The sequence below is a fragment of the Hemiscyllium ocellatum genome, chromosome 4 (genome assembly GCF_020745735.1).
Source record: "Hemiscyllium ocellatum isolate sHemOce1 chromosome 4, sHemOce1.pat.X.cur, whole genome shotgun sequence".
Lineage (NCBI taxonomy): Eukaryota > Metazoa > Chordata > Chondrichthyes > Orectolobiformes > Hemiscylliidae > Hemiscyllium > Hemiscyllium ocellatum.
Window position 1 is genome coordinate 47563339 of NC_083404.1, and position 22328 is coordinate 47585666.

General features: G+C 38.5%; 1 protein-coding gene across 1 annotated transcript in view; it reads left to right on the top strand.

Moving 5' to 3' along the window:
• The window catches only part of atp9b (ATPase phospholipid transporting 9B), a 351572-nt gene extending 330699 nt beyond the window's left edge, over positions 1-20873 (top strand). The window contains exons 22-29 of the mRNA XM_060823126.1: positions 5657-5801; positions 7550-7614; positions 9645-9800; positions 12337-12401; positions 12541-12649; positions 16184-16241; positions 17560-17763; positions 19834-20873. Of these exons, the coding sequence (XP_060679109.1) occupies positions 5657-5801; positions 7550-7614; positions 9645-9800; positions 12337-12401; positions 12541-12649; positions 16184-16241; positions 17560-17763; positions 19834-19970 (939 nt within the window). The 3' untranslated portion in view covers positions 19971-20873. The remainder of the gene's footprint in view (positions 1-5656; positions 5802-7549; positions 7615-9644; positions 9801-12336; positions 12402-12540; positions 12650-16183; positions 16242-17559; positions 17764-19833) is intronic.
• The last annotated feature ends 1455 nt before the right edge of the window (positions 20874-22328 follow it).

Here is a 22328-nt window from a genome sequence, read left to right on the forward strand (position 1 = left end):
AGCTTCTAAATAAGTAGTAGCCACATTCAGAGTGCATCATTAAGATGACACCACTGTACTAGAAGTGAATTGTTAGTACTCTATAAATTTTCAGTTTATAGATTTGATGACAGTAGAGATGCTCAAAAAACATGGGTGAGATATTTTCTGTTTCTCCTCCCTTACAACATACATTTATAGAAACCTTTCTTATTCGAGATTAGAAATATGGTGTAATCAAAATAAGTATAAAACTGCAACTAACAAAGCACTATCTGGAAAAACAGATAATTTTTTAAATATCTTTCAGGAATTGTTGTGGTTCTGTTCGCCGAGCTGGAAGTTTTTGTTGCAAACGTTTCGTCCCCTGGCTAGGCAACATCATCAGTGCTCTGGAGCCTCCTGCGAAGCGCTTCTTTGATGTTCCGGTATTTATAGTGGTCTGTCCTTGCCGCTTCCGGGTGTCAGTTTCAGCTGTCCGCTGTAGTGGTTGGTATATTGGGTCCAGGTCGATGTGTTTGTTGATGGAGTTTGTGGATGAATGCCATGCCTCTAGGAATTCCCTGGCTGTTCTCTGTCTGGCTTGCCCTATGATAGTAGTGTTTTCCCAGTTGAATTCATGTTCTTGTTGTCTGCGTGTGTGGCTACTAGGGATAGCTGGTCATGTCGTTTCATGGCTAGTTGATGTTCATGTATGCGGATTGTTAGCTGTCTTCCTGTTTGTCCTATATAGTGTTTTGTGCAGTCCTTGCATGGTATTTTGTAAACTACATTAGTTTTGCTCATGTTGGGTATCGGGTCCTTTGTTCTAGTGAGTTGTTGTCTGAGCGTGGCTGTTGGTTTGTGTGCCGTTATGAGTCCTAAGGGTCGCAGTAGTCTGGCTGTCAGTTCTGAAACGCTCCTGATGTATGGTAGTGTGGCTAGTCCTACACGGAAATAGAAAAAACACACCGGATCATCAACGCCACACTCACAGGAATCCGATTCATGAGAGAAGAAGAAAAGGATAGCCAACTCCCATTCCTAGACGTGATAGCACAGAGAACACCGAACGGAGAATTCACCACAAGGGTACACAGGAAAACAACACACACAGACCAAGTCCTAAACTATGAAAGTAACCACCCCAACACACACAAATGAAGCTGCATCAGGACACTATTCAAAAGGGCCACAACACACTGCAGTACACCAGAACTGCAAAAAGAAGAAGAGGAACACCTATACAAGGTATTCGCCAAAAACGGATACCCGCGCAACTTTATCAACAGATGCCTAAGAGACAGACCACGGAACGAGGACATGCCACAACCAAAAGGACTAGCCACACTACCATACATCAGGAGCGTTTCAGAACTGACAGCCAGACTACTGCGACCCTTAGGACTCATAACGGCACACAAACTAACAGCCACGCTCAGACAACAACTCACTAGAACAAAGGACCCGATACCCAACATGAGCAAAACTAATGTAGTTTACAAAATACCATGCAAGGACTGCACAAAACACTATATAGGACAAACAGGAAGACAGCTAACAATCCGCATACATGAACATCAACTAGCCACGAAACGACACGACCAGCTATCCCTAGTAGCCACACACACAGACAACAAGCAACATGAATTCGACTGGGAAAACACTACTATCATAGGGCAAGCCAGACAGAGAACAGCCAGGGAATTCCTAGAGGCATGGCATTCATCCACAAACTCCATCAACAAACACATCGACCTGGACCCAATATATCAACCACTACAGTGGACAGCTGAAACTGACACCCGGAAGCGGCAAGGACAGACCACTATAAATACCGGAAGAAACATCAAAGAAGCGCTTCGCAGGAGGCTCCAGAGCACTGATGATGTTGCCTAGCCAGGGGACGAAACGTCTGCAACAAAAACTTCCAGCTCGGCGAACAGAACCACAACAACGAGCACCCGAGCTACAAATCTTCGCACAAACCTTGAACACTTACGGGTGAGAGATGCTGAGATCTTTCAGGAATAGCTATCTGCTTTTAAGACTGAAGTCTAATTACATTTCCGCTTCTTTTGCCACAGTGTATGGGGAAACTAGCTAAACACTTGAGGTTGAAATGAATTAAAGGACACTTTGATAGGGTTAAGTGTGGTGGAGTAGGGAAAAGAGTAAACATAGGGCAAGCTGTTAAGTAACATTAAAACAGTTAGAGCTTTTAAAAATATATTTAAAAATAAGAGGGGCCAATGATAAACATGAGAAGGAGATTAGGAAAATAAAAACAGAGAACCAGCAAATGGCAAAGGAGTTGAATAAGTATTTTGTATCAGTCTTCACACAAGAGGGCACTAATAGCATTCCGAAGATACTAAATAAGTAAGGAGCTGAAAGAGGGGAGGAATATATGCAATAACTAGTACTCGAGAGTATGCCTACTGTAAATAAGGTAGCAAATGAAGCTAAAGGCTGATGAGTGCCCTGGACCTGATTGGTTGCAGGAATTTAAAGGGAGTAGCTTCAGAGATGGTAGAGCAATCTTATTCAAAAGGCGTCAAAAAACAGCTAACTATAGGCCAATTAGCTTACTATCTGTCATTGGGCACATTTTTTAGTCCATAATAAAGAATGTAATAGCAATGCACTTAGAAATGCAAAGTGTAATGGAGCAGTGTCAGCATGGCTTCATGAGGAGGAAATCACGCCCAGTTGGTTGATTAGAATTCTCTGAGGGGGTAACAATCATAATAGATAAACAGCAGTTTATATGATATATTTGAATTTCCTAAAGGTGTTTGATAAGTTTCTGCACATAAGTTTAATTAAGGTAAAAGCCCATCATTTTAGGATTGTATATTAGTATAGATAGTGGATTGGCAAATTAATGGTAGGCAGAGTTGAGAGAAAGGGAATGTTTTCAGGATGGAAACTGTAACTTGTGGAATGCCACATGGACAAGTGCTGGGCCACAATTATTTACAAAATATATTAATAACTTGGATATCAAATGAAAGCACTGTTGTGAAGTTTTCACAGACATAAAAATAGGTGGGCGGGATTTGGGAATCATCGTTAATGTATCACAAAAGACTAGCATCTAGTTTGATGGGTAATAGGGGAGGTAAATGGAATGTTGGCCTTATTTCAAAGAAATGGATTCTAAAAGTAGGGAGACTGTATAGTTTTATCACAAGGTACTCGTCAGACCACAGCTGGAATACTATGAACCGTTGTCTTTCCCTTATCGAAGGAAAGACGTTCTGACTTTGGAGGCAGTCTGGAGAAGGTTTGCCATGTTGATTCCAGATATGGAGAGATCGTCTTTGAGGAAAGATTGAGTGGGTTGGACTTATATGCATTTTAGAGCTTAGAAGGAAACCTTATTTAAATATGTAAGTTTCTCAGAGGACTTGGCAGGTAAATGTGGAGAGGTTGTTTTCACCTTGTGAGAGAATCTAGGAAAAGCAGGCATAATCTCAGAATAACATGTCACCCATTTCAGACAGATGGAGAAATTTCTTCCGAGGGTAGAATCTGTAGAATTCTTTATTGCAGAGGGCTGTCGACGCTGAGTCATGGGTATTCAGGGCTGAGATAAATAGACTTTTAATCAGTCAAGAGATCAAAGATTACAAGAGTCAGGCTGGAAAGTGAAGTTGAGGATTATCAGGTCTGACATAATCTCATTAATTAAATGGTGGAACAGACTCGATGAAGCCTTTGTCTGCTCCCACATCATATGGTTGCTTTTTAATTCACTCCTGGCCATTTATTCCCCCATGAGCCTTCCTGAAGAAGGGTTCATGCCCGAAACGTCAATCCTCCTGTTCCTTGGATGCTGCCTGACCTGCTGCACTTTTCCAGCAACACATTTTCAGCTCTGATCTCCAGCATCTGTAGTCCTCACTTTCTCCTAGAAGATTTATTTCCCCCATCCCTACTTTCCCTTTATAGTGAACTGTCGTCTTGAACTGCTGCAGTTTACGTGCACTAGATGGACTCTCAATGCCATGAGGGAGGGAATTCCAACATTTTGGTCCAGTGATAGTGAAAGAATGGTGATGGTGAGAATTTGCAGGTGGTGGTGTTGTCATGAATCTGCTGCCCATTAACCCTTCCATCATTAAGTATGGGGACATTGGTGGAGCTGCCTCCTTCAGTGAGTTGTTTAATTGTTCACAACCATTCATGACTGTAATCCATTGTGGGATTGCTTGGTTTTAACACTTGCTGCTTATGCTGTTTGACACACAAGTAGTGTGTAGGTAGCTTCACAAAGTTGACAGCTCAATTTTAGGTATGCCTTCCTGAACTCTTCATTGAACTAGTGTTGATACCCCTGTCCCCTTGATGAATGTGGTCATGATCTTGGAAGGTGCAGTCTAAGGGTCCCTAGTGAATTTCTGCTGTGCATCTTATAGATAATATCCATTGCTGCTATTGAACATTGGTGGAGGCAATGGATGCCTGTGGATGTGGTGTAACTAAACAGATTTTTGTTTAGCCTGAATTATGTCAAGCATCTAGAGTGTTGTTAGAGCTGCACCCTTCTAGGCAAGCGAGGAATATTCCATCATGCTTCTGACTTGTGCCTTGTATATGGTGGGCAAGCAATGGAGAGTTAGGAAGTGAGTTACTTGCTGCAGTATTCTTCGCTTCTAACCTGTTCTTGTGTCTACTATAGTGAACATAGTTGAGTTTCTGGTCAATTGTAAACCCAGGATATTGATAGTGGGGCCATTCAGTGATGGTAACACCATTGAAAGTCAAGAGGTGGTGGTTAGATCGTCTCTTATTGGAAAATGGTTATTGCCTGGCATTTGTGTGGGGCACATGTTACTTGCCATCTGTCAGCCCAAGCCTGGACGTTGTCCAGATCATGTTGCATTTCAGCATGGAACAACTGCTTCAGTAGTTGAGGAGTCATCAATGGTGCTGAACATTCAGCAATCATTGCTGAACATCCTCACTTCTGACCTTTTTAATGGTGATATTGTCATTGATGAAGTAGCTGAAGATGGTTGTGCCAAGGACACAACTCTGGGGAATTCCTGCAGAGATGTTTACACTGGTCAATATCATTTGTAAACCTTTTGAAAATCACAAACCAATTCACAGACTTTGAATTGCTAACTCTGAACACTCTAGGAGCCTACTCTATAGTATGTGATATTCAGCAAACACTTCTGTTTTGTCTCAATTTAGACTTTAGAAATAGGAGCAAGAGGAGTCATTCAGCATGGAGCCCTCTCGGCCGTTCAAAGTGATCATGCCTGATCTCTTGTTTCACTACCATATTTCTGTTCACTCCCAATGCACCTTGATGTCTTTAGCCTTTAGGAATCTATCCATTTCTTTCTTGCACATATCAGTGGCTCGGCCTTCACAGCCTTCTGCGGTAGAAAATTCCACAGATTCACCACCCTCTGAATAAAATAATTTCTTTTAATTTCAGTCTGAAATTGCCTACCCCAAACCCTGAGTCCATGACCCCTTGCTCTGGAGACCACCACCATTTCAGTACCCCATCACTAAGTTTGCATACGACACAAAAATAGGTGTGCTGGAAAACTTGAAGCTCAATATTTCTAATTATCGGAAATATTGCTGATGCATATTTATTATATATTTTTAAACCATTATTTATAAGGTGTTTACTTTGCCCTTCAAGTGTTGCTTTGTTTGTATCTTTTAGGTTTGTCTGAAATATTACGAGCATGAATTTGTTGAACTTGCTTGCCAGTGTCCAGCTGTTGTCTGCTGTCGCTGTTCTCCCACACAAAAAGCTCAAATTGTGAAGCTGTTGCAACAACATACAGGCAAACGCACATGTGCAATGGGTAAGCAGAAATCTGTCTTCACTCTGTACCTTTAAACTGTGAACCAGGAGTGCACATTCATGAATTTATTCCTCTGAGAGAGAGCTGGAAAAAAGTCCATCAAAACTCTGCTCATTTTCTGGTTAAGAATTTGCTTATTAGATATGGAATTGTTCTATTTTATTCTTAATCATTGATCAGAAATGCCAAATAGTGCCATTAGGCTGTCAGCCTGTACCAATGTCCTGTTCAAACAGATAAGATGTCAAAACCAATATTTTCACCTTTGGAGAATAGGGACCATGAACATGGAAAGTTTCTGTTAATCAACCACGAAGACTACCAGACTAATGCCATTTACAAGTTTGCTGATGACACCACCATAATCGGTCGAATCTCCAATGGCGACGAAACAGACTACAGACGGGAGGTGGAAGACCTGGAAAAATGTTGCACTGAGTACAACCTAGCTCTCAATGCCAGCAAAACCAAGGAAATCATTATTGACTTGTGGAAGGATATTACTCATGCCTCCCCTACATGTTTTCAGCACAGATGTGGAAAGAGTGGATAGTGGCAAGCTCTTGGGAGTGGTCATCCACAACAAGCTTTTTTGGATTGTTCGTGTGGATGCACTGGTTATAAAGGCCCAACAATGTCTCCTCTTCCTCGGGCAGCTGAGGAAATTTGCCATGATGGCAAATACCCTTGCCAACTTTTATGGGTGTGTCATTGAGAACATTCTCGATATATCACTACCTGGTATGGCGACTGTACCATTCAAGATCGGAGACAGTTATAGAGTGTGGTGAACTCAGCCCAGACAATCACAAAGACCAACCTCCCATCTCTAGAATCCATCTACCAGGCCTGTTGTCAAGGAAAGGTCCCCAGCATTCTCAAAGATACAACCCACCCTGGCAATATTTTTCTACAACCTCTACCATTTGGGGAGAAGATACAGAAGCCTGAACACAGACACACCAGCCGGTTTCAAAACAGTTTCCGCCCTACTGTAGTTAGAATACTGAATGGACACTCAAACGCTTAACATTTTCCTGTATCTGTGTTTTAGTTTTTGCCGCTGTTTACCTATTATTTACTTATCTATGCTACTTAACTCTGTGATCTGCCTGTATTGCTCGCAAAACAAAGCTTTTCACTGTGCCTCGGTACATGTGACAATAAATTCAATTCAATTCAATTATTTGAGAAAGAAAATATATTCCTTCCTTTCATTTACTTTAAAAACAAATATGATCCTTCCTTTACAGTTTGTACTGTTTAGCAATTGAGTAACCATCTGTAATTTCTGCAAGAAAATGTTGCTAATGGGTTGTTGTGGTAAGAAGGTAACAAACCAGGTTTACGATGAGCTTCTTGTTACACTCAAAAAAAAAATTGAAATTCTGTTCTTTGTTTGGTAATGTAATGTGTGTTTAACACCACTGGATGGCACTTGGATGCTGTGGTACAGGGTAAGTGATCAAGACACTTTCAGCAATTTAGTTGTCCAATGAAGTAGCATGTCAAGTTTCCTGCTAATCTTTTTTCAGTACTGATGTTATCAGTTTGTATGTATACATGTGTATATGTACATTTGTGTCTCTGCATATACCTTCATTAAAGACTACCTCCCATTGACTTAAATGGCTTTTCTTTTACTTTCAAAACAGTTTAACTCATTTCTTCAGGACAGTTGGATTTAAAAAATTAATGATATTTATTAAGCAGCTAAGTGAAAGATTGAATTTATTGATATTTTACAGGTGATGGAGGTAATGACGTCAGCATGATTCAAGCAGCAGACTGTGGGATTGGTATTGTTGGAAAAGTAATGATCATTTGTTTATATACTTGTGACGTAAAATGTTAATTAAATCATAGGTCACAGTTGTTTAAAAAAATTATTTTTTTTAAAGTATACATAGCCAGTGTCTAGCATATTCTTTATTGCTGAATCTGCCTATTGTGATGTATGTGATTTGCATAGGCATGTTGTAGAAATAGCTGTCTCAAGCCAAAATTTGAATTCCGATCTCGTAATGTATTAGTTATTACAATATGATTTATACTTAGAATAATTAAGCAGAATTGCATTTAAATAAACCATTCAGCCCAACCAGTCCGTGCTGGTGTTTGATACATCCAAGCTTCCTCCTACTTGTTTTCTTCAGCATCTATGCTACTTAATCATGTGATCTGCCTGTATTGCTCACAAGATAAAGCTTTTCACTGTGCTTCGGTTACACGTGACAATAAATTCAATTCAATTCAATATCCTGTCTAAATGTACTTTCTCATTCATACACTTAACTAGCTTCTGTACAATTTGCTGCAACTTTAGTAACAAATTCTACACTTCAACCAATTTGAACTAAGTTTATCCTGAATTTTCCATTGAATATATTAGTGACTGCCTCATTTGCAGTCCCTAGTTGTGTCGTCTCTAAGAGTTAAATCTGCGGTGTGATTAACCTATCTGATGGTTCTAAACCCTCAGTTTTGCCATCAACATTGTCAGTTGTTTTTGGAACATTCTGCAGGGCCTCTGTCCATTAATATTTCCTTCCAAATAACCAGCTGAGGCCTACATTGATTGTTGGGATTGCAATTTGCCTATGTTTTAAAGCTTTGACTTCAAGCAGGCAGGCATCCTAGCTGTCCAACAGTAGTGACCTTTTGGAATGGCATCCAGTTTAGGAATAGATTTTTTTTAACCGCAATTTTCAGCTTGCTTCTGCCAGGTGGAGCCAGTGAAGATTGCTGATTGATGTGGTCGCCCAGTCATTACCACAACTCTAGTGATATCTGCACTGAGGCTTTTCCCACCATGTTGAGATAAAGGCAGATGCCAAATAGAACTGGGCGCACCCCAGGTATGACCAGTTTACCTAGTCTGTGGCAGCAGAATGATCTTCCACGTTTAACAATAACATAATTACCAAATGAAATAACAGAAAGGTGATTATAAGATCATTTTCTCAATATATTTTCTCAATTTACCTGAGAAAAGTAATATAGAACATTACAGTGCAGTACAGGCCCTTCGGCCCTCGTTATTGTGCCAGCCTGTGAAACCAGTCTGAAGCCCTCTCACCTATACTATTCCATTATCATTCATATGCCTATCCAATGATCATTTAAATGTCCTTAAAGTTGGTGAGTCTACTACTGTTGCGCTCCTCCTACTCCGAGTAAAGAAACTACCTCTAATATCTGTCCTATATCCGTCACTTCTCAATTTGAAGCTAGGTCCCCTCGTGCATGCCATCACCATCCTAGGAAAAGACACTCACTGTCCAACCTATCTGACCCTTATAAAAGATAATATGTCTCAATTAAATCACCTCTTAACCTTCTCTCTAACGAAAACAGCTTCAGGTCCCTCAGCCTTTCCTCATAAGACCTTCCCTCCATACCAGGCAACATCCTAGTAAATCTTTTCTGCACCCTTTCCAAAGCTTACACATCCTTCCTATAATGCGGTGACCAGAACTGTATGCTAGTACTCAAGTGTGGCCGCACCAGAGGTTTTTTACAGCTGCGGCATGACCTCATGGTTCCGAAACTCAATCCCTGCACTAATCAAAGCTAACACACTGTATGCCGCTTAACAACCCTATCAACCTCACGAGTGTGTTTTAGTTCCTACCTTGAAGACAACTTGAAAAAGAGTACATGTGTAACTTTTAACAGTCAAAAATATCATTTAGACTGAAGTTTCATGATGAAAAAACTGATTTTTTTTTTCCCACTGAGTAGCACGATTTCATTATTGCACGTTTCCTTACTTTGGTGATAGCACAGCATTTAAGTCAACATGGTTTTGCATCTTTATAACTACCTTTTTTTTTAATCTAGGAAGGCAAACAGGCTTCTTTGGCAGCGGATTTTTCCATCACTCAGTTCAAACACGTTGGCCGGCTGCTGATGGTACATGGTCGCAACAGTTACAAGCGATCTGCTGCACTTGGCCAGTTTGTCATCCACAGGGGCCTTATCATTTCCACTATGCAGGTAATCGCAAATTTGTTTTCAGTAAAGGGCTGACACCCACATCGGGCAATACGTTGAGGATTGAAATAATTAAAATGGAACAAGTAATGCAAAAGACAGGGAGTAGATGGTGTGAAACTCAGGTTTTGAAAGACTGCAGAGATTTGTAAGAGGTAGGATGTTCTAACTTGAGCACCTCTGGGTAACAGTGAGTCCATAATGGTGATCATGCATTGAGTCTCGAATTCAGTGTCACAAATGTAGGTCTGACGGAGAGGATATACGACATACTTGTTGCAGCAAGTAGCAATAAAAGTGGCAAGTTCAAGAGAAACAAAGAATTTCTGGTCGAAGGCTAATGGTGAGAACAAGATCAATTATCAAATGGTAAATCTTCACTTGTATCTTGCCCAAGAACTTGAAAGAGGTGTCAAACAAGTCTTTCCAAATGCAAGAACTATGTTCAGGTCTAGGGCAGACTCCATAAGCTAATGGAGAGTTCTTGATGGTTTTTTTTTTAAAAAGTGCTTTATATGAAAGAAGAAACTGAACTTGGGAACAGTTTCAACAATGATTTACATGTGGGAGTTCAATTTGAGATGTGAAGGAATATTAAGACTTGTGCTGCACTTTCGATCTTTAAATGGTTGCAGCAAAGAATTAGAATAATACTTATTTCTCTGAAAGATACCTAATTTAGATCTTCAATCTTTCTTTAAGGTTGATGAGGTTAGTTGTCTGGATGACTAGAATGTGTAGCAGAATAACGGCGACATTATGGATTCAGTGTCCTTTACTGGCTGAGATGGTTCCTGGGGATTACCTCTTTGATTTTCTCCGTAATTAAATCATAGCTGCAACATGATTAGAAACCTCAACAGTGAGGATGCTACAAAGAGTGTGAGAGTATATTTCCAAATAGATTAATGTAGGAAGCAATCAATGCTGAAGGTCACAGCGGGTCAGACAACATCCATGATGAGAGCACAAGCTAATGTTTCGAGTCTAGGTGACTCTTCAGCTGAAATCAAGTGTGCAGGGGACAGCATTTATGCTTTTGTTTGGGGAGGGTGGTGTGGGGCTAGTAGGTGTAGGGTGCTGGTGGAGAAAAGATGACATTAGTTCGGATTAAGTGATCGGAATGTGAGATGGTGGGTCTCCTACTAGACTTGAAAGGATAGTAACTGGGATTGGAAGAGAGGAAGGCATGATAAACTAAATGAAAGGGAAGAAATGGTTCACAATTTAAAAATGTTGAACTCTAATAAGTCCAGAAGGCTGTGAAGTGTCTAGTCTGAAGATGCAATGTTGTTTGTCCAGTTTGCGCTGTGATTCACTGAAACATTGCAACATGCTGAGGACAGACATGTGGGCATGTGAGAAGGATGCTGCGTTAAAATGACTGGCTATGGGCAGGTCAGGGTCATGCTTGTACACAGATTGGAGATGTTCCTCAAAGTGTTCACCCAATCTGCATTTGGTTTCTCCAATGTAGAGTAGGCTACATTGGGTGCAATGAGTACAATACATAAGATTGGCAGAGGTACAGGTTAAATGCTGTTCCATCTGGACAAGCTACTGAAGCCCTTGGATGGTGAGAAGGTGATGGGGCAGGTGTTGCACTTTCTCTGGCTACATGGGAAGGTGCCATGGGGAGGCGGGGGTAAAAATATCTCAAATTGTCAGTACTGAGCCTTACAAAGCCATATTTTGTTGCTTTTACTTCAGTTTCAGTTTGTTATAGCATTTCTGAAGCAAAATAAAGCAAAATTACAATTTCTTTTATCTCTAACCTGTTCTAATCAATTTGTCTCCTGCTACAAAGCTAGAAGCAGATGTTCTATGTAAAGCAGTATCAAACTGCCTGGCAATCTGCTGTGTGCAGTGTCACCAGAATACAGTGTTACAAGGCCCAACCCCAGAATTGTTCTCTGAACCATTTGCGCAGAGTGGCACCATGATTCTGGAAGAGTGTCTTGTTCATCCCCTTTCAAGCAAGAAGAAATAAAAATGCAAATGTACAAACATTTTTTGTGACAAATAGCAGCCAGAAGTTGCAATTCCCTCCCGTATCCCTCACTCCTGTGAGTAGTTAGCTGCTCTCTGCTCAGTAATTCTCTGCACAAACATTGCTGAGATGTAGAGAAGCTAAACTGGCAATCCAGCTACATTGCTGAGAATGGCTTTGAATAAGATGAGGTAGTTTGTCCGATGTAAAGACTATTTATCTTTAAACCAAATCTCTACTATTTCCAGTAATATAACCCCTCTAATGATTTAGAAATTTATATGTAATTTGAATCTCACATCCTACAATTCTAAGGGCATGATTTGAAACTGTATGTGGAAATTATTTTTTTTCAATTCCTTAGACTTTTAAAATGCTTGCTAAACATATCAAATAACAACATGATATCAAATATTTCAATGTTTAATAAATTGAATATTTCAAAATTTTTTATACACAAGCTGATGTTTTCAGCAGTAATTTTTTTAAAGTGTATTTGAAGTGTTTTATTGATATTTTCTAGTAATTTTGCTTATGTTTTTTCCCTAGGCTGTATTTTCTTCAGTATTCTATTTTGCATCTGTTCCTTTATATCAGGGTTTCCTCATGGTAGGGTAAGTGGGATTATTTAATTTCAAAAAGATTATTTGCTAGTATTGCAGATATAAAGCTTCAACTTTTCCTCTTTGCATATTATTAAACCCAATTACCGTGTGAAATCAATGATTCTTTTTCTATTTTCTGTTCTACTAGGTATGCTACCATATACACGATGTTTCCTGTTTTTTCTCTGGTGTTAGACCAGGATGTAAAGCCAGAAACAGCAATATTATATCCAGAACTTTACAAGGACCTCACAAAGGTTTGTGAAACATTGGAACATTAGTGCACATTAAACAAACATGCAAAGCACTGTGCAGGCCTCTGTAAGCAGAGCACAAGGAATCATGCTAATTTTTTAAAAATATAACCAAGAAGAAAATTACTTGAAATATTTGTTCAAATCACTATTCAACAGGAAAAGTATATTGACTAATTTACTGAGTTTGTTCATTGACATAATGACAAATGACTATACTTGCATTGTAGACATTCATTGTATAATATAAATTGCAAATAAAGTTATTTTGTGAAAATAAACATCATCCAAGAGACATAACCTCATTTCTAGAGATTTTGCATGGAATGTTTTGTCAAGTTATCATTAATGAGATGTTTGGAAAAAAAAGTATTCAACAAACTTGGCTGTTGCTTTCCCCTGAAAGCATCCCCCCTCCCCCAACCCCAAATCAGCTTTTTCTACCACCAGTATCCAAAATGGTGTATCTATTTGAGAAGGAGATGACCACAAGGGACTCCTGCACTACTTGTCCACATTTATTAGTTTTCCTGGTGGTCACCAAAGCTTTTTGCCTGCGTAGCCCTCAAAGTGTAAAAATGGGGCAATTTTTTTTGGTAAACATGGGAATCTTTTCATCATTATCAGTTTATCTGTAGGACCATGCACTGGCTTATGAAATGCATAATTCAAAGCCAAATTATTCAAAAAAAGTTATTAATCCTCTTTAAGAAACATCCCTTCTTGGTTGTGGTATAGACATTTGTGATTGCACTCCATGTAATTGTCATTTGACATTTTATTTTTAAAATCACATTACCTTTGTGTACAGGATGTAGCTTTTGATATGAATCTTCAAGCACATGGATGATAAAATAATAGTGAAAATGGGTAAACCAAAACTTGGGTTGATTTTCTCGATTCTGAATCATGAAGCACATGCCCATTTCCAGCCTCATTATCCATATCAAAGTTCGCTCCCATTAGCAAACCCATGGGGTATAACCTTCTGCATATGTAGAGGAATATCGTGTAGTCCAGCAAAGTAGTTTGCTCTTAACTTAGGTTATCAACATTCCTTCCTCCCAACTTTAAGGTTTAATTCATATGATTTTGTTCTGGAATGTCGAACCTTCACTATCTCAAATATACAAAAAATAGTGGGAATATATTATACTGGCTCTTAACAATGTTAAACCTAAATCAACATCCAAATCTAAAGAACCCCCTATACCCACTATACTTTTGAATGGCATCCCCTTTTTAATGTGCTGTAACACTTATTTCCTCCTTTGTCTTTATCAAACTCTAAATATCCCTTGACATCCCTGGGCTTGCTGCCCTTGCCCTTCATTCTTCAAGGAACATGCTGGTCCTGAATTCTCACTGTTCTACTTTTAGAAGACTCCCACTTTTTAAATGTTGACTTAACTGCAGGTTACTGCTGCCTGTCTTTGTTTGCCAGATCCTATCTTTAAAGATATTGAAATTGGCCTTCCCCAAAAGTTGGAAACTTAACTTCTGCACTATCCTTATCCCTTTCCATAATGACTTTGAAACTTATAATTATGATTGCTATCCCCAAAAGTTTCACTCACTGAAACTGAAACGTTAGGGAATGAAACTTTACTGGCTTCATTCCCTAAGATGAGGTCTAGTACTGCACCATCTCCAGTAGAACTATCTATGTAGGTGGCACAGAAAGCTCTCCTGCATGCACGTTAAAATTTCCACCTCATCTAATTCTTTCACTCAGGCTGTCCCAGTTTCTGTTAGGAAAGTTCAAGTTCCCTACAAATATAACCCTGTTTCGCTCACACCTTTCTGTAATATGCCTATGTATCTGCTTCTCTATTTCTACCTGTCTATTTGGATGCATGTAGTATAATCCTAGCAAGATAATCATTCCTTTTTTAATTTCTAAACTCTATCCAGATGGTCTCATTTGAAAATCCTTCTAGGATGACCTTTCTCATCACTACTGTGATGGTTTTCTTAATCAATATTGCATACCTTCACTTTATGGCAAAGTTGGGGGTTTCGGCATTGACTGATGAAAAGTGTAGCTCCCTCTGAACTGTTTCATCGAAAGCACTGCTGTCTGTATGCTAACTTGCATCAAATCTTAATCTCACATCACCCCCTGCACTTACTGACCCACATTGATTCCCAGTCAGCAATACCTCCATTTTGAAATTCTCAATCTTGTTTTCAAATGGCTTTGTGACTCACCACTCCCATCCCTGTGACCTCTCCCAACATAAAACCTTGCAGGATATGCAATTCTGGTCTCTTGAGCATCCCCAATTAAAGTCACCCCACTATTCACATATAGGAATTAGGAGCAGGAGTAGGCCACTCGGCTGCTCAAGCTTGATCTGCCGTTCAATAAGATCATGACTGATCTGATTGCTCTATAATTGACCAGACCCAATTACTTTTCACCATTGCTTACAAGAATCTATCTACCTCTGCTTTAAAAGTATTTGAGGATGCTACTTTGTGTCTTTTAAGGGAAGAGACGTTCAAAGAACATGACTCCCTGTTTTTAAGCAAAGTCATGTAGTTCTATATTTTCACATGAGAGGAAATATTCTGTTCACATCCACCTTTCAAGACCTTTCAGAATCTTGTGTTTCAATTAAGTTGTCTCTTACTCTTCTCAACTCTAGTGAATACACATCTAACCAGTCAAACTTCACTCAAAATACAATCTACCCTTCCCAGATACTAAGCTTTCTCTGAACTGTTTCCACTCCAGTTCCACCTTTCCTTAAACAATGTTGCCAATACTGTACAAATTACTCTGAATGTGGTCTCAACAATGTCCTATATAAACAAAACACAACCTCCCTAATTTTGTATTCAATTCCCAACATACTAAATTCTAATTTTTTTATTAACTTGTCTAATTACTTGCTGTATTAGTAGACAAACATGTACTGTTCATGAACTAGGGCACCCAGATTCTTCTGTATCTCGGAGCTCTTTAACTTCTCATCATGGAGACAATATGCTTCCTTTTTATCCTTCCCATCAAAGCTGACAGTTTGCTACATCTTTGCCCCCTCATGTAACCTATCTAAATGAGCCAGGAGGCTTGGAAATCTTGCTCCTGAACATGTTACTTTAGAAAATATCTAGCCCTTTGTGGTTTCTTATGTGCTCTTTACAACTTAGTTTCATAACTATCTTTGTGTCATCAGCAAATTTAGCAACCATACTGTTGGTCCATCCAAGTCATTTATACAAATTCCAAAATTTTGAAGCCCCAGCATTGATCTCCTCTTTTGAGGAACTTGATGTATTTTACTACATTAAAGGCATTTTATAAATCTAAGTTCTTGATATTCATCCTCTTTAATCTGAGACATTGTGAATGGATTGAACCTGATATAGTGTTTTTGCATCTAAGAAATATACCAGACAAGATATCTGTTCTCTGAGCTAATTGACATTGAACACTTGCTTTAAAACAGCTGTGTTGATGTGGTCACAGTACTTACCCAAAAATAAGCACAATAGATATTTAAATAATTTTTATTATTTTTTAATCAGGGACGTTCATTATCCTTCAAGACGTTTCTTATTTGGGTTCTAATAAGCATTTACCAAGGTAAGTCACAAGTTTTACTTTCTGTGGTGAAGACTTCTCACTATTGATAATGGTCTGAATTAATTTATTAACCCATATCTGAGCATCATTTTGTTGATGTATACTGAGACTAATTCAGATTTTCACGTCCAGTTTATTGACTTGGCTGTAACATGCAATGATTGTTACCATCACCTGCGATTAGGGCTTTTTCTTGCTGGCTCTTTAATTATGAAGCAAACTTTGTCTGCTAAAATAAACATTGTCAAAAAAAATGCTAAGTGTACAGAAGATTTCTAGTATGCACAAGCCCTACCTTTGACGCCAAAGACTTCCCATTCAGTTAATATTGTACATAACCCTGAATTTGTATTGTTTTCCATGTATCCCACTCGAGTTAAAAGGGCTATGCTCCTTCCCCAGTAAAAAAGAAAGTGCATCGGTAAAAATGCACATTTAAAATAGGGCTGGTGTGCCAATCACTCGGATAGCTGATTATTCAAAGTTAGTGTCAGCATCGATTGTCTTTGTTCTGAGAAACACATTTTGTTTTGTATCATTAAATGACTGACATGAACATGACTGGCAATTTGGAGAGAGAGTAAAACTAGCTCAGGCCATCTGCTTAGCAAATATCTCCATTGTATAGTGACATTTCAAGCTATGATTATAAAATCCAATAGTTAGACAGCTAGGGATGATGTGGAAATCAAATACGTAAAGGCACTCCATAAGGAAAAATGATAAAATCTGCACACAATGTGGTAAACTGAAAAAAACCTTCACTTGAAGCCATGTCTGTGAGTTGACATCACTTGAAAGTGGATAACTACAAATTCCCATGTTCAGACAACAAAAAAAAACAGATGTTGTATCTCAAAACCAGTTGTCACCTCAGTAATCCAATTACTGTATAAGTATATTTCAAAAATAATTCGCTGGGGAAATAGGATATGAATGTATGATATTATATCCATTATTAAAGATCTGTTATGCAGATTCTTTGAAAATGATTCTAAGTATGCTTACTCCGAAAGCATAATATTACATTTCTTTTTAACATGGTTAATTCATAACTGGAGCATATTCATTCAACAGATAAAACAGAAAAATAATTCAGTATTTGTTTGACTGATTCTCTTTTTTAGCTCTTAACTAACCTTCTTGTCATTGCACCCACCAACTCCAAACAACTTTTGAATCAGTTTGTTAAAACCTTGGTGAACTGATTTTCACACACCATCATCTCCACACCAGACAAATTACAGCAGGTAACAATCAGGTCTTGTTTGATCTGGAAAGGAGAAATTGTGATTTATGTTTTTTTCATCTATTTCAGGTGGCATTTTAATATATGGGGCTTTGGTGCTGTTTGAGTCCGAGTTTGTGCATGTTGTCGCAATTTCTTTCACGGCTCTGATCTTGACTGAATTGCTGATGGTTGCACTTACAATCCGGACCTGGCACTGGCTCATGGTTTTGGGGGAGTTCCTCAGTCTTGGCTGCTATGTGGCCTCCCTTGCATTTCTTAATGAGTACTTTGGTAAGTTGTTTCAAAGGTTTATTGTTTCATTCTTAAAACCAAAGAACAGCAAAAATTTACAAGTCGATAGTCTTTATTTTAGTATATTTATTTTGGTACTCAGTAGAAAATGTTGCTTGTTGGAATAATTTATTCCAACAGTGATTACATTCCAGTTTAATTGGAGTGTGCTGAAAAAGGACTATTATTAAAAACTGAAAACATCTTTCACATATACAGGTATCATCTAAAGCATTAATGCTGTTTAGAATTTCTTTGCAAATACTGGAAGTGTGATTCTCTTGTGAGCTGGCCTTGTGGTTTTAACTTTTTGTAAGATCTATTTTTTATTTGCATCGAATCATAGCCTGTTTCCACACTGTAGGGATTCTATTTGGCCCATTGAATGCATGCCAACCCTCCAAAGAGTATCCCAGCTAGACTACGCTAGCCTCGTAACCATGCATTTCCCATGGCTAACCCACCTAGCCTGCACATCTCTGGAAACTGAGTAATTCAACATGACCAATCCAACTAACTTTCACATCTTTTGCCTGTGGGAGGAAGCCTGGTATGTTCAAGAAATGTGGTTAGGTTATCACTGAATTGATGTGCTTCTGAGCACTAGCTTTCTGACTACCTACTGTCCATGTTGTTAGATGTTGATGATTATTCTATTCACTAAAGAATTGACTCTCTCTTTCTGGGAGGATATTTTAGCCGTCTTAAGTTTGAAAGCAAACAAAACTGAAGGAGTGATGACATGTTCTTCTGTGATGGTGAGGTGACATTTGCCAACTCTCAATGATTGGGTGGCATGGTGGCTCAGAGATTAGCATTGCTGCCTCACGGTGCCAGGAACCCGGGTTCGATTCCATCCTCGCGTTACACATTCTCCCAGTGTCAGCATGGGTTTCCTACCACAATTCAAAGATTTGCAGGTTAGGTAGATTGGCCATGCTAAATCACCCATAGTGTAGGTTAGGTGCATTCGTCAGGGGTAAATGTAGAGTAATGGGGTGGGGAATGGGTCTGGGTAGGTTACTGTTCAGAGGGTCGGTGTGGACTTGTTTCCACACTCTAGGAGTTCTATGGTGATTGCCTAGGAATTTCTTAGGATTTAGGGTTAATCTTATGAACACTCATGAGCATTCCAGGAGAAGGATTTGCAAGCTTGAATGATGTACTTGGAAGGGTTTGTTCTTTATAGGCAGCTTTACTAACCTTGTAAAAGGGGTTCAGTTGTTTTGGGGAACTGCACACCCATCACCATATTTTTGTTATCAGATAGTCATATGATCAAGCTCACCTTGCCTCGTAATTTGTTAAAGTATGAGTGACAGAGAACTCCCAAATTTCACTATTTAGAGAAAAAACATAAATTTATTCTTTAACTCTAAAAGTGGACATTAAGCAACACCTATTGACAACTCTTAATCCTCCTTTCTCCAGACGGCTTGTTATCTGCCTCCAACTCTATAAAAATCTACTGTTCCAATAACCACCGAAATTAAAATTACATAAAATTAGTTTTCAAAACCAGACAACAGCAGTCGTCCCCAGTGTTCTCCTCCTTCTGGGCTAGAGATCTCCATGGTCTTCAGTCATTTGCTATAAAGATGTTTCACATGACAAAGGTACCTTTGATAGAGAGTGTTTTGCTCACAGTTGCTCTGCCAATGGCAATTGGTTGCTCTCTCGCTGACCAACTCTCAACATGCCAGCTTCTTTACACCCCAAACATTGGATCGTTCATTGGTTTGATGTTGGGAAAACAGTAGAAATTCAAATTCAGTGGGATTTAGTATCTTGGAGCATAATTTTAATTGACTAAATTCGAACTGTTGTGAAAACATAGCAACCAAAACTCAGGTACTTGTTTCAGAGCCAAATGTTACATTTGTTTTCAGTTTTGCGGTACCCTCTGAGACTGCTAGTCAGTCAGATGACAGGTGCCTGCAAGCTGTCAGTGCAAAACCGCTTTCACTCTCTCTTAAAGGTACAGTACATGCCTTTAACTTCATAACAACTATCTAAAGATACTTTATAGCACCATGTTTGATAACTTATGGTTTTTTTTTTGACTTTCAGATGTCGCCTTTATCACCACTGTGACCTTCCTGTGGAAAGTGTCAGCGATTACCCTTGTCAGTTGTCTTCCACTTTATATCCTCAAATACTTGAAACGCAAGTTATCTCCGCCCAGTTACTCTAAACTTACCTCGTAGTGCAATTGCTTGGTTCAGTAAATGACACTTTTGCCATCGCTGTGGAGGGGTCTAATCAGTCCTTTTAAAAGCGACTTCGCAGGAAAACTGTTGTCCTTTTGAAAACAGTCGGTTGACCGAACAGCCAAAAAAAATGCAATGAAATGTTGCACGCATTGTGTGTGGAGCATTGAAAAAGAAAATAACAATACTTCTGAATAATAGGCACTGCACAGGACCTCTGAAACGACATTTCACAGTACTGATGGAGTCAGGGAGAAAATGGAAATAACTTGTCTTTGTAATTTTTTTTACTTTCTCTCTTTTTTTTCTTGCTAATCTGTATTAAAATTCAAACGTACTTTTGTTTAAAAAATTTGCTGTACTTTTTATTGTTCCTGCATTCCAATTCTGGAACGTGTTATAGAATTGTCCATGAAGTACTGGTTGGCGCAATTCTCCAAACTGTAGTGTATTAAAAACTCACTTATTGATGCCGTTGTGCATAAACAATGATTTAGCACTATATATATTTATTAGAATTTCAGCTATCTTTATAAGTGCTCTCCACTTTAGCATTTGCTATTATGAATATGTCTATATTTCCTTGTCTCTAATTTATAGCTGTGTTTGTGAAGCAAATCTGCACTAAAATGTATATGCACAGCAGGCTCTCAACACTTGCCTTTGTCATTAGCATAATGTTACCTACCTCCCCAATAGTTTTTTTTCCTCCCCAGTATTATCACGTTGTTGTTATTTTTGGAGATTAACTTTAGGAATTCTGCAACCCTAATTTTATGTGAGGCATTCCACTTGACAAAGTTTTGAAAATGATTTTTCTGCAATTAATCGAAAGATATGTCACTGTACAAAGTGGAATTTCCATTTCTTCTTTTTGTCTGGAGACTTCAAGTATGCCACCCCCCCCCCCCCCCCCCCCCCCACCACCAAGAGGAATAAACACAATCCAAAAAGCGACTGTAAGGAAAGTAATATTCTTCAAATCATAATTGCAATGGTCCTGGGGTAATGTGCTTCTAGATTGATTTGTTTAGAGTTTATCTAATAAAGTGGAGTTCAAAAGATGTGGTATTTTTTACAAAGAGGATCAATATGTATTCTGCTAGCAGTTTCCTGGATCCAGCACTGAATTAAAATTTACTACACTTGCTTAAATTCCATTTTGAAAATATATGAGAATCAAATGTATTAAGTTGTTCAGTAAAGCAACAAAGTACTTCATATAGTGGTCTTTGACTTGTGAAAATTATTTTTTGTATTCATAACCTATTAAAGCATTTTTTGCATTCATAGTTTTAATTAACTGGTGTTCTTATTTATCAGTGTATGAATCCACTGATATGTCTAAAGGGAGTTGTACAGGCCTGATCATTGACAGGTTACAATGTTGTTCCAGTTCTAATTAAATATTTGATTTCTAGATTCCACTGGATAATGCTAAATTATAAACATTTACAAAGCTTCCTATGGCTATCCATTAGAGATTGCCCTAAGATTGGAAGTTGTGTACCATTTTTGTAAATAGCATTCAATAATGGAAGCCTGGCGTCAGATTCTGATTGTTATTCTTTGCTGCAGCTGTCATAGTTGTAATGAAATGAGTAACGGTGAAATGTGTTATAATGGTCACCTTGATTAAGCAACCATATAAATTAAGCAGCCATCTATTGCAGCATCACACCTATTGATAGACATACTAGCAATATAAGTAAATGGACCCTGCATCAGGATCTAGGTACCACCCTCAAGATCAGCCATGGTAATTGTTTTCAAATTAACATACTGTTGCGGTTAAGCCATTAAGTGTCACTATACAACCATCTGGATTCAAAAGTCTTAAGAAACCACTTGAGTTTAATGGTGAAGGTGACCACTTTATTCAGATTTTACTGTATTGTTAAATTAAGCTCCCTCTGCACAATAAAGTGAATTTACATTTTCACAGTGACTTGTCTGTCTCCTTTTTCTGATTTTTAGCAAATTGGTGACCTCACACATCACTCTGTTTCTGTGTTACCTTGTATAAATCTTGGATCCATTTAAAACTGACACCTAGCAACCATATATTTATGTATTTCATGATCAGTTTTCGATTTCCACATGGTATTTCATGCCTGTATTTAGAAAACTGGGTTTCTGATCGCTTTAAAATGAATACTTAATTTCCTATTGTTCTGACTCATCTCTTCTTTTTATTCATTTAATTAAAATTCAAAATAGGCAAAAGTTTTTTCATAGCAATAGTAAAACATTGCATCTAAAGGACATGTGTCTAAAGTTGATTTTTCAGAAGTTATTGCTTTTAACTTAGAGATTGAATGCTGACTTACTTATATCATCTTTCTATTGTACTAG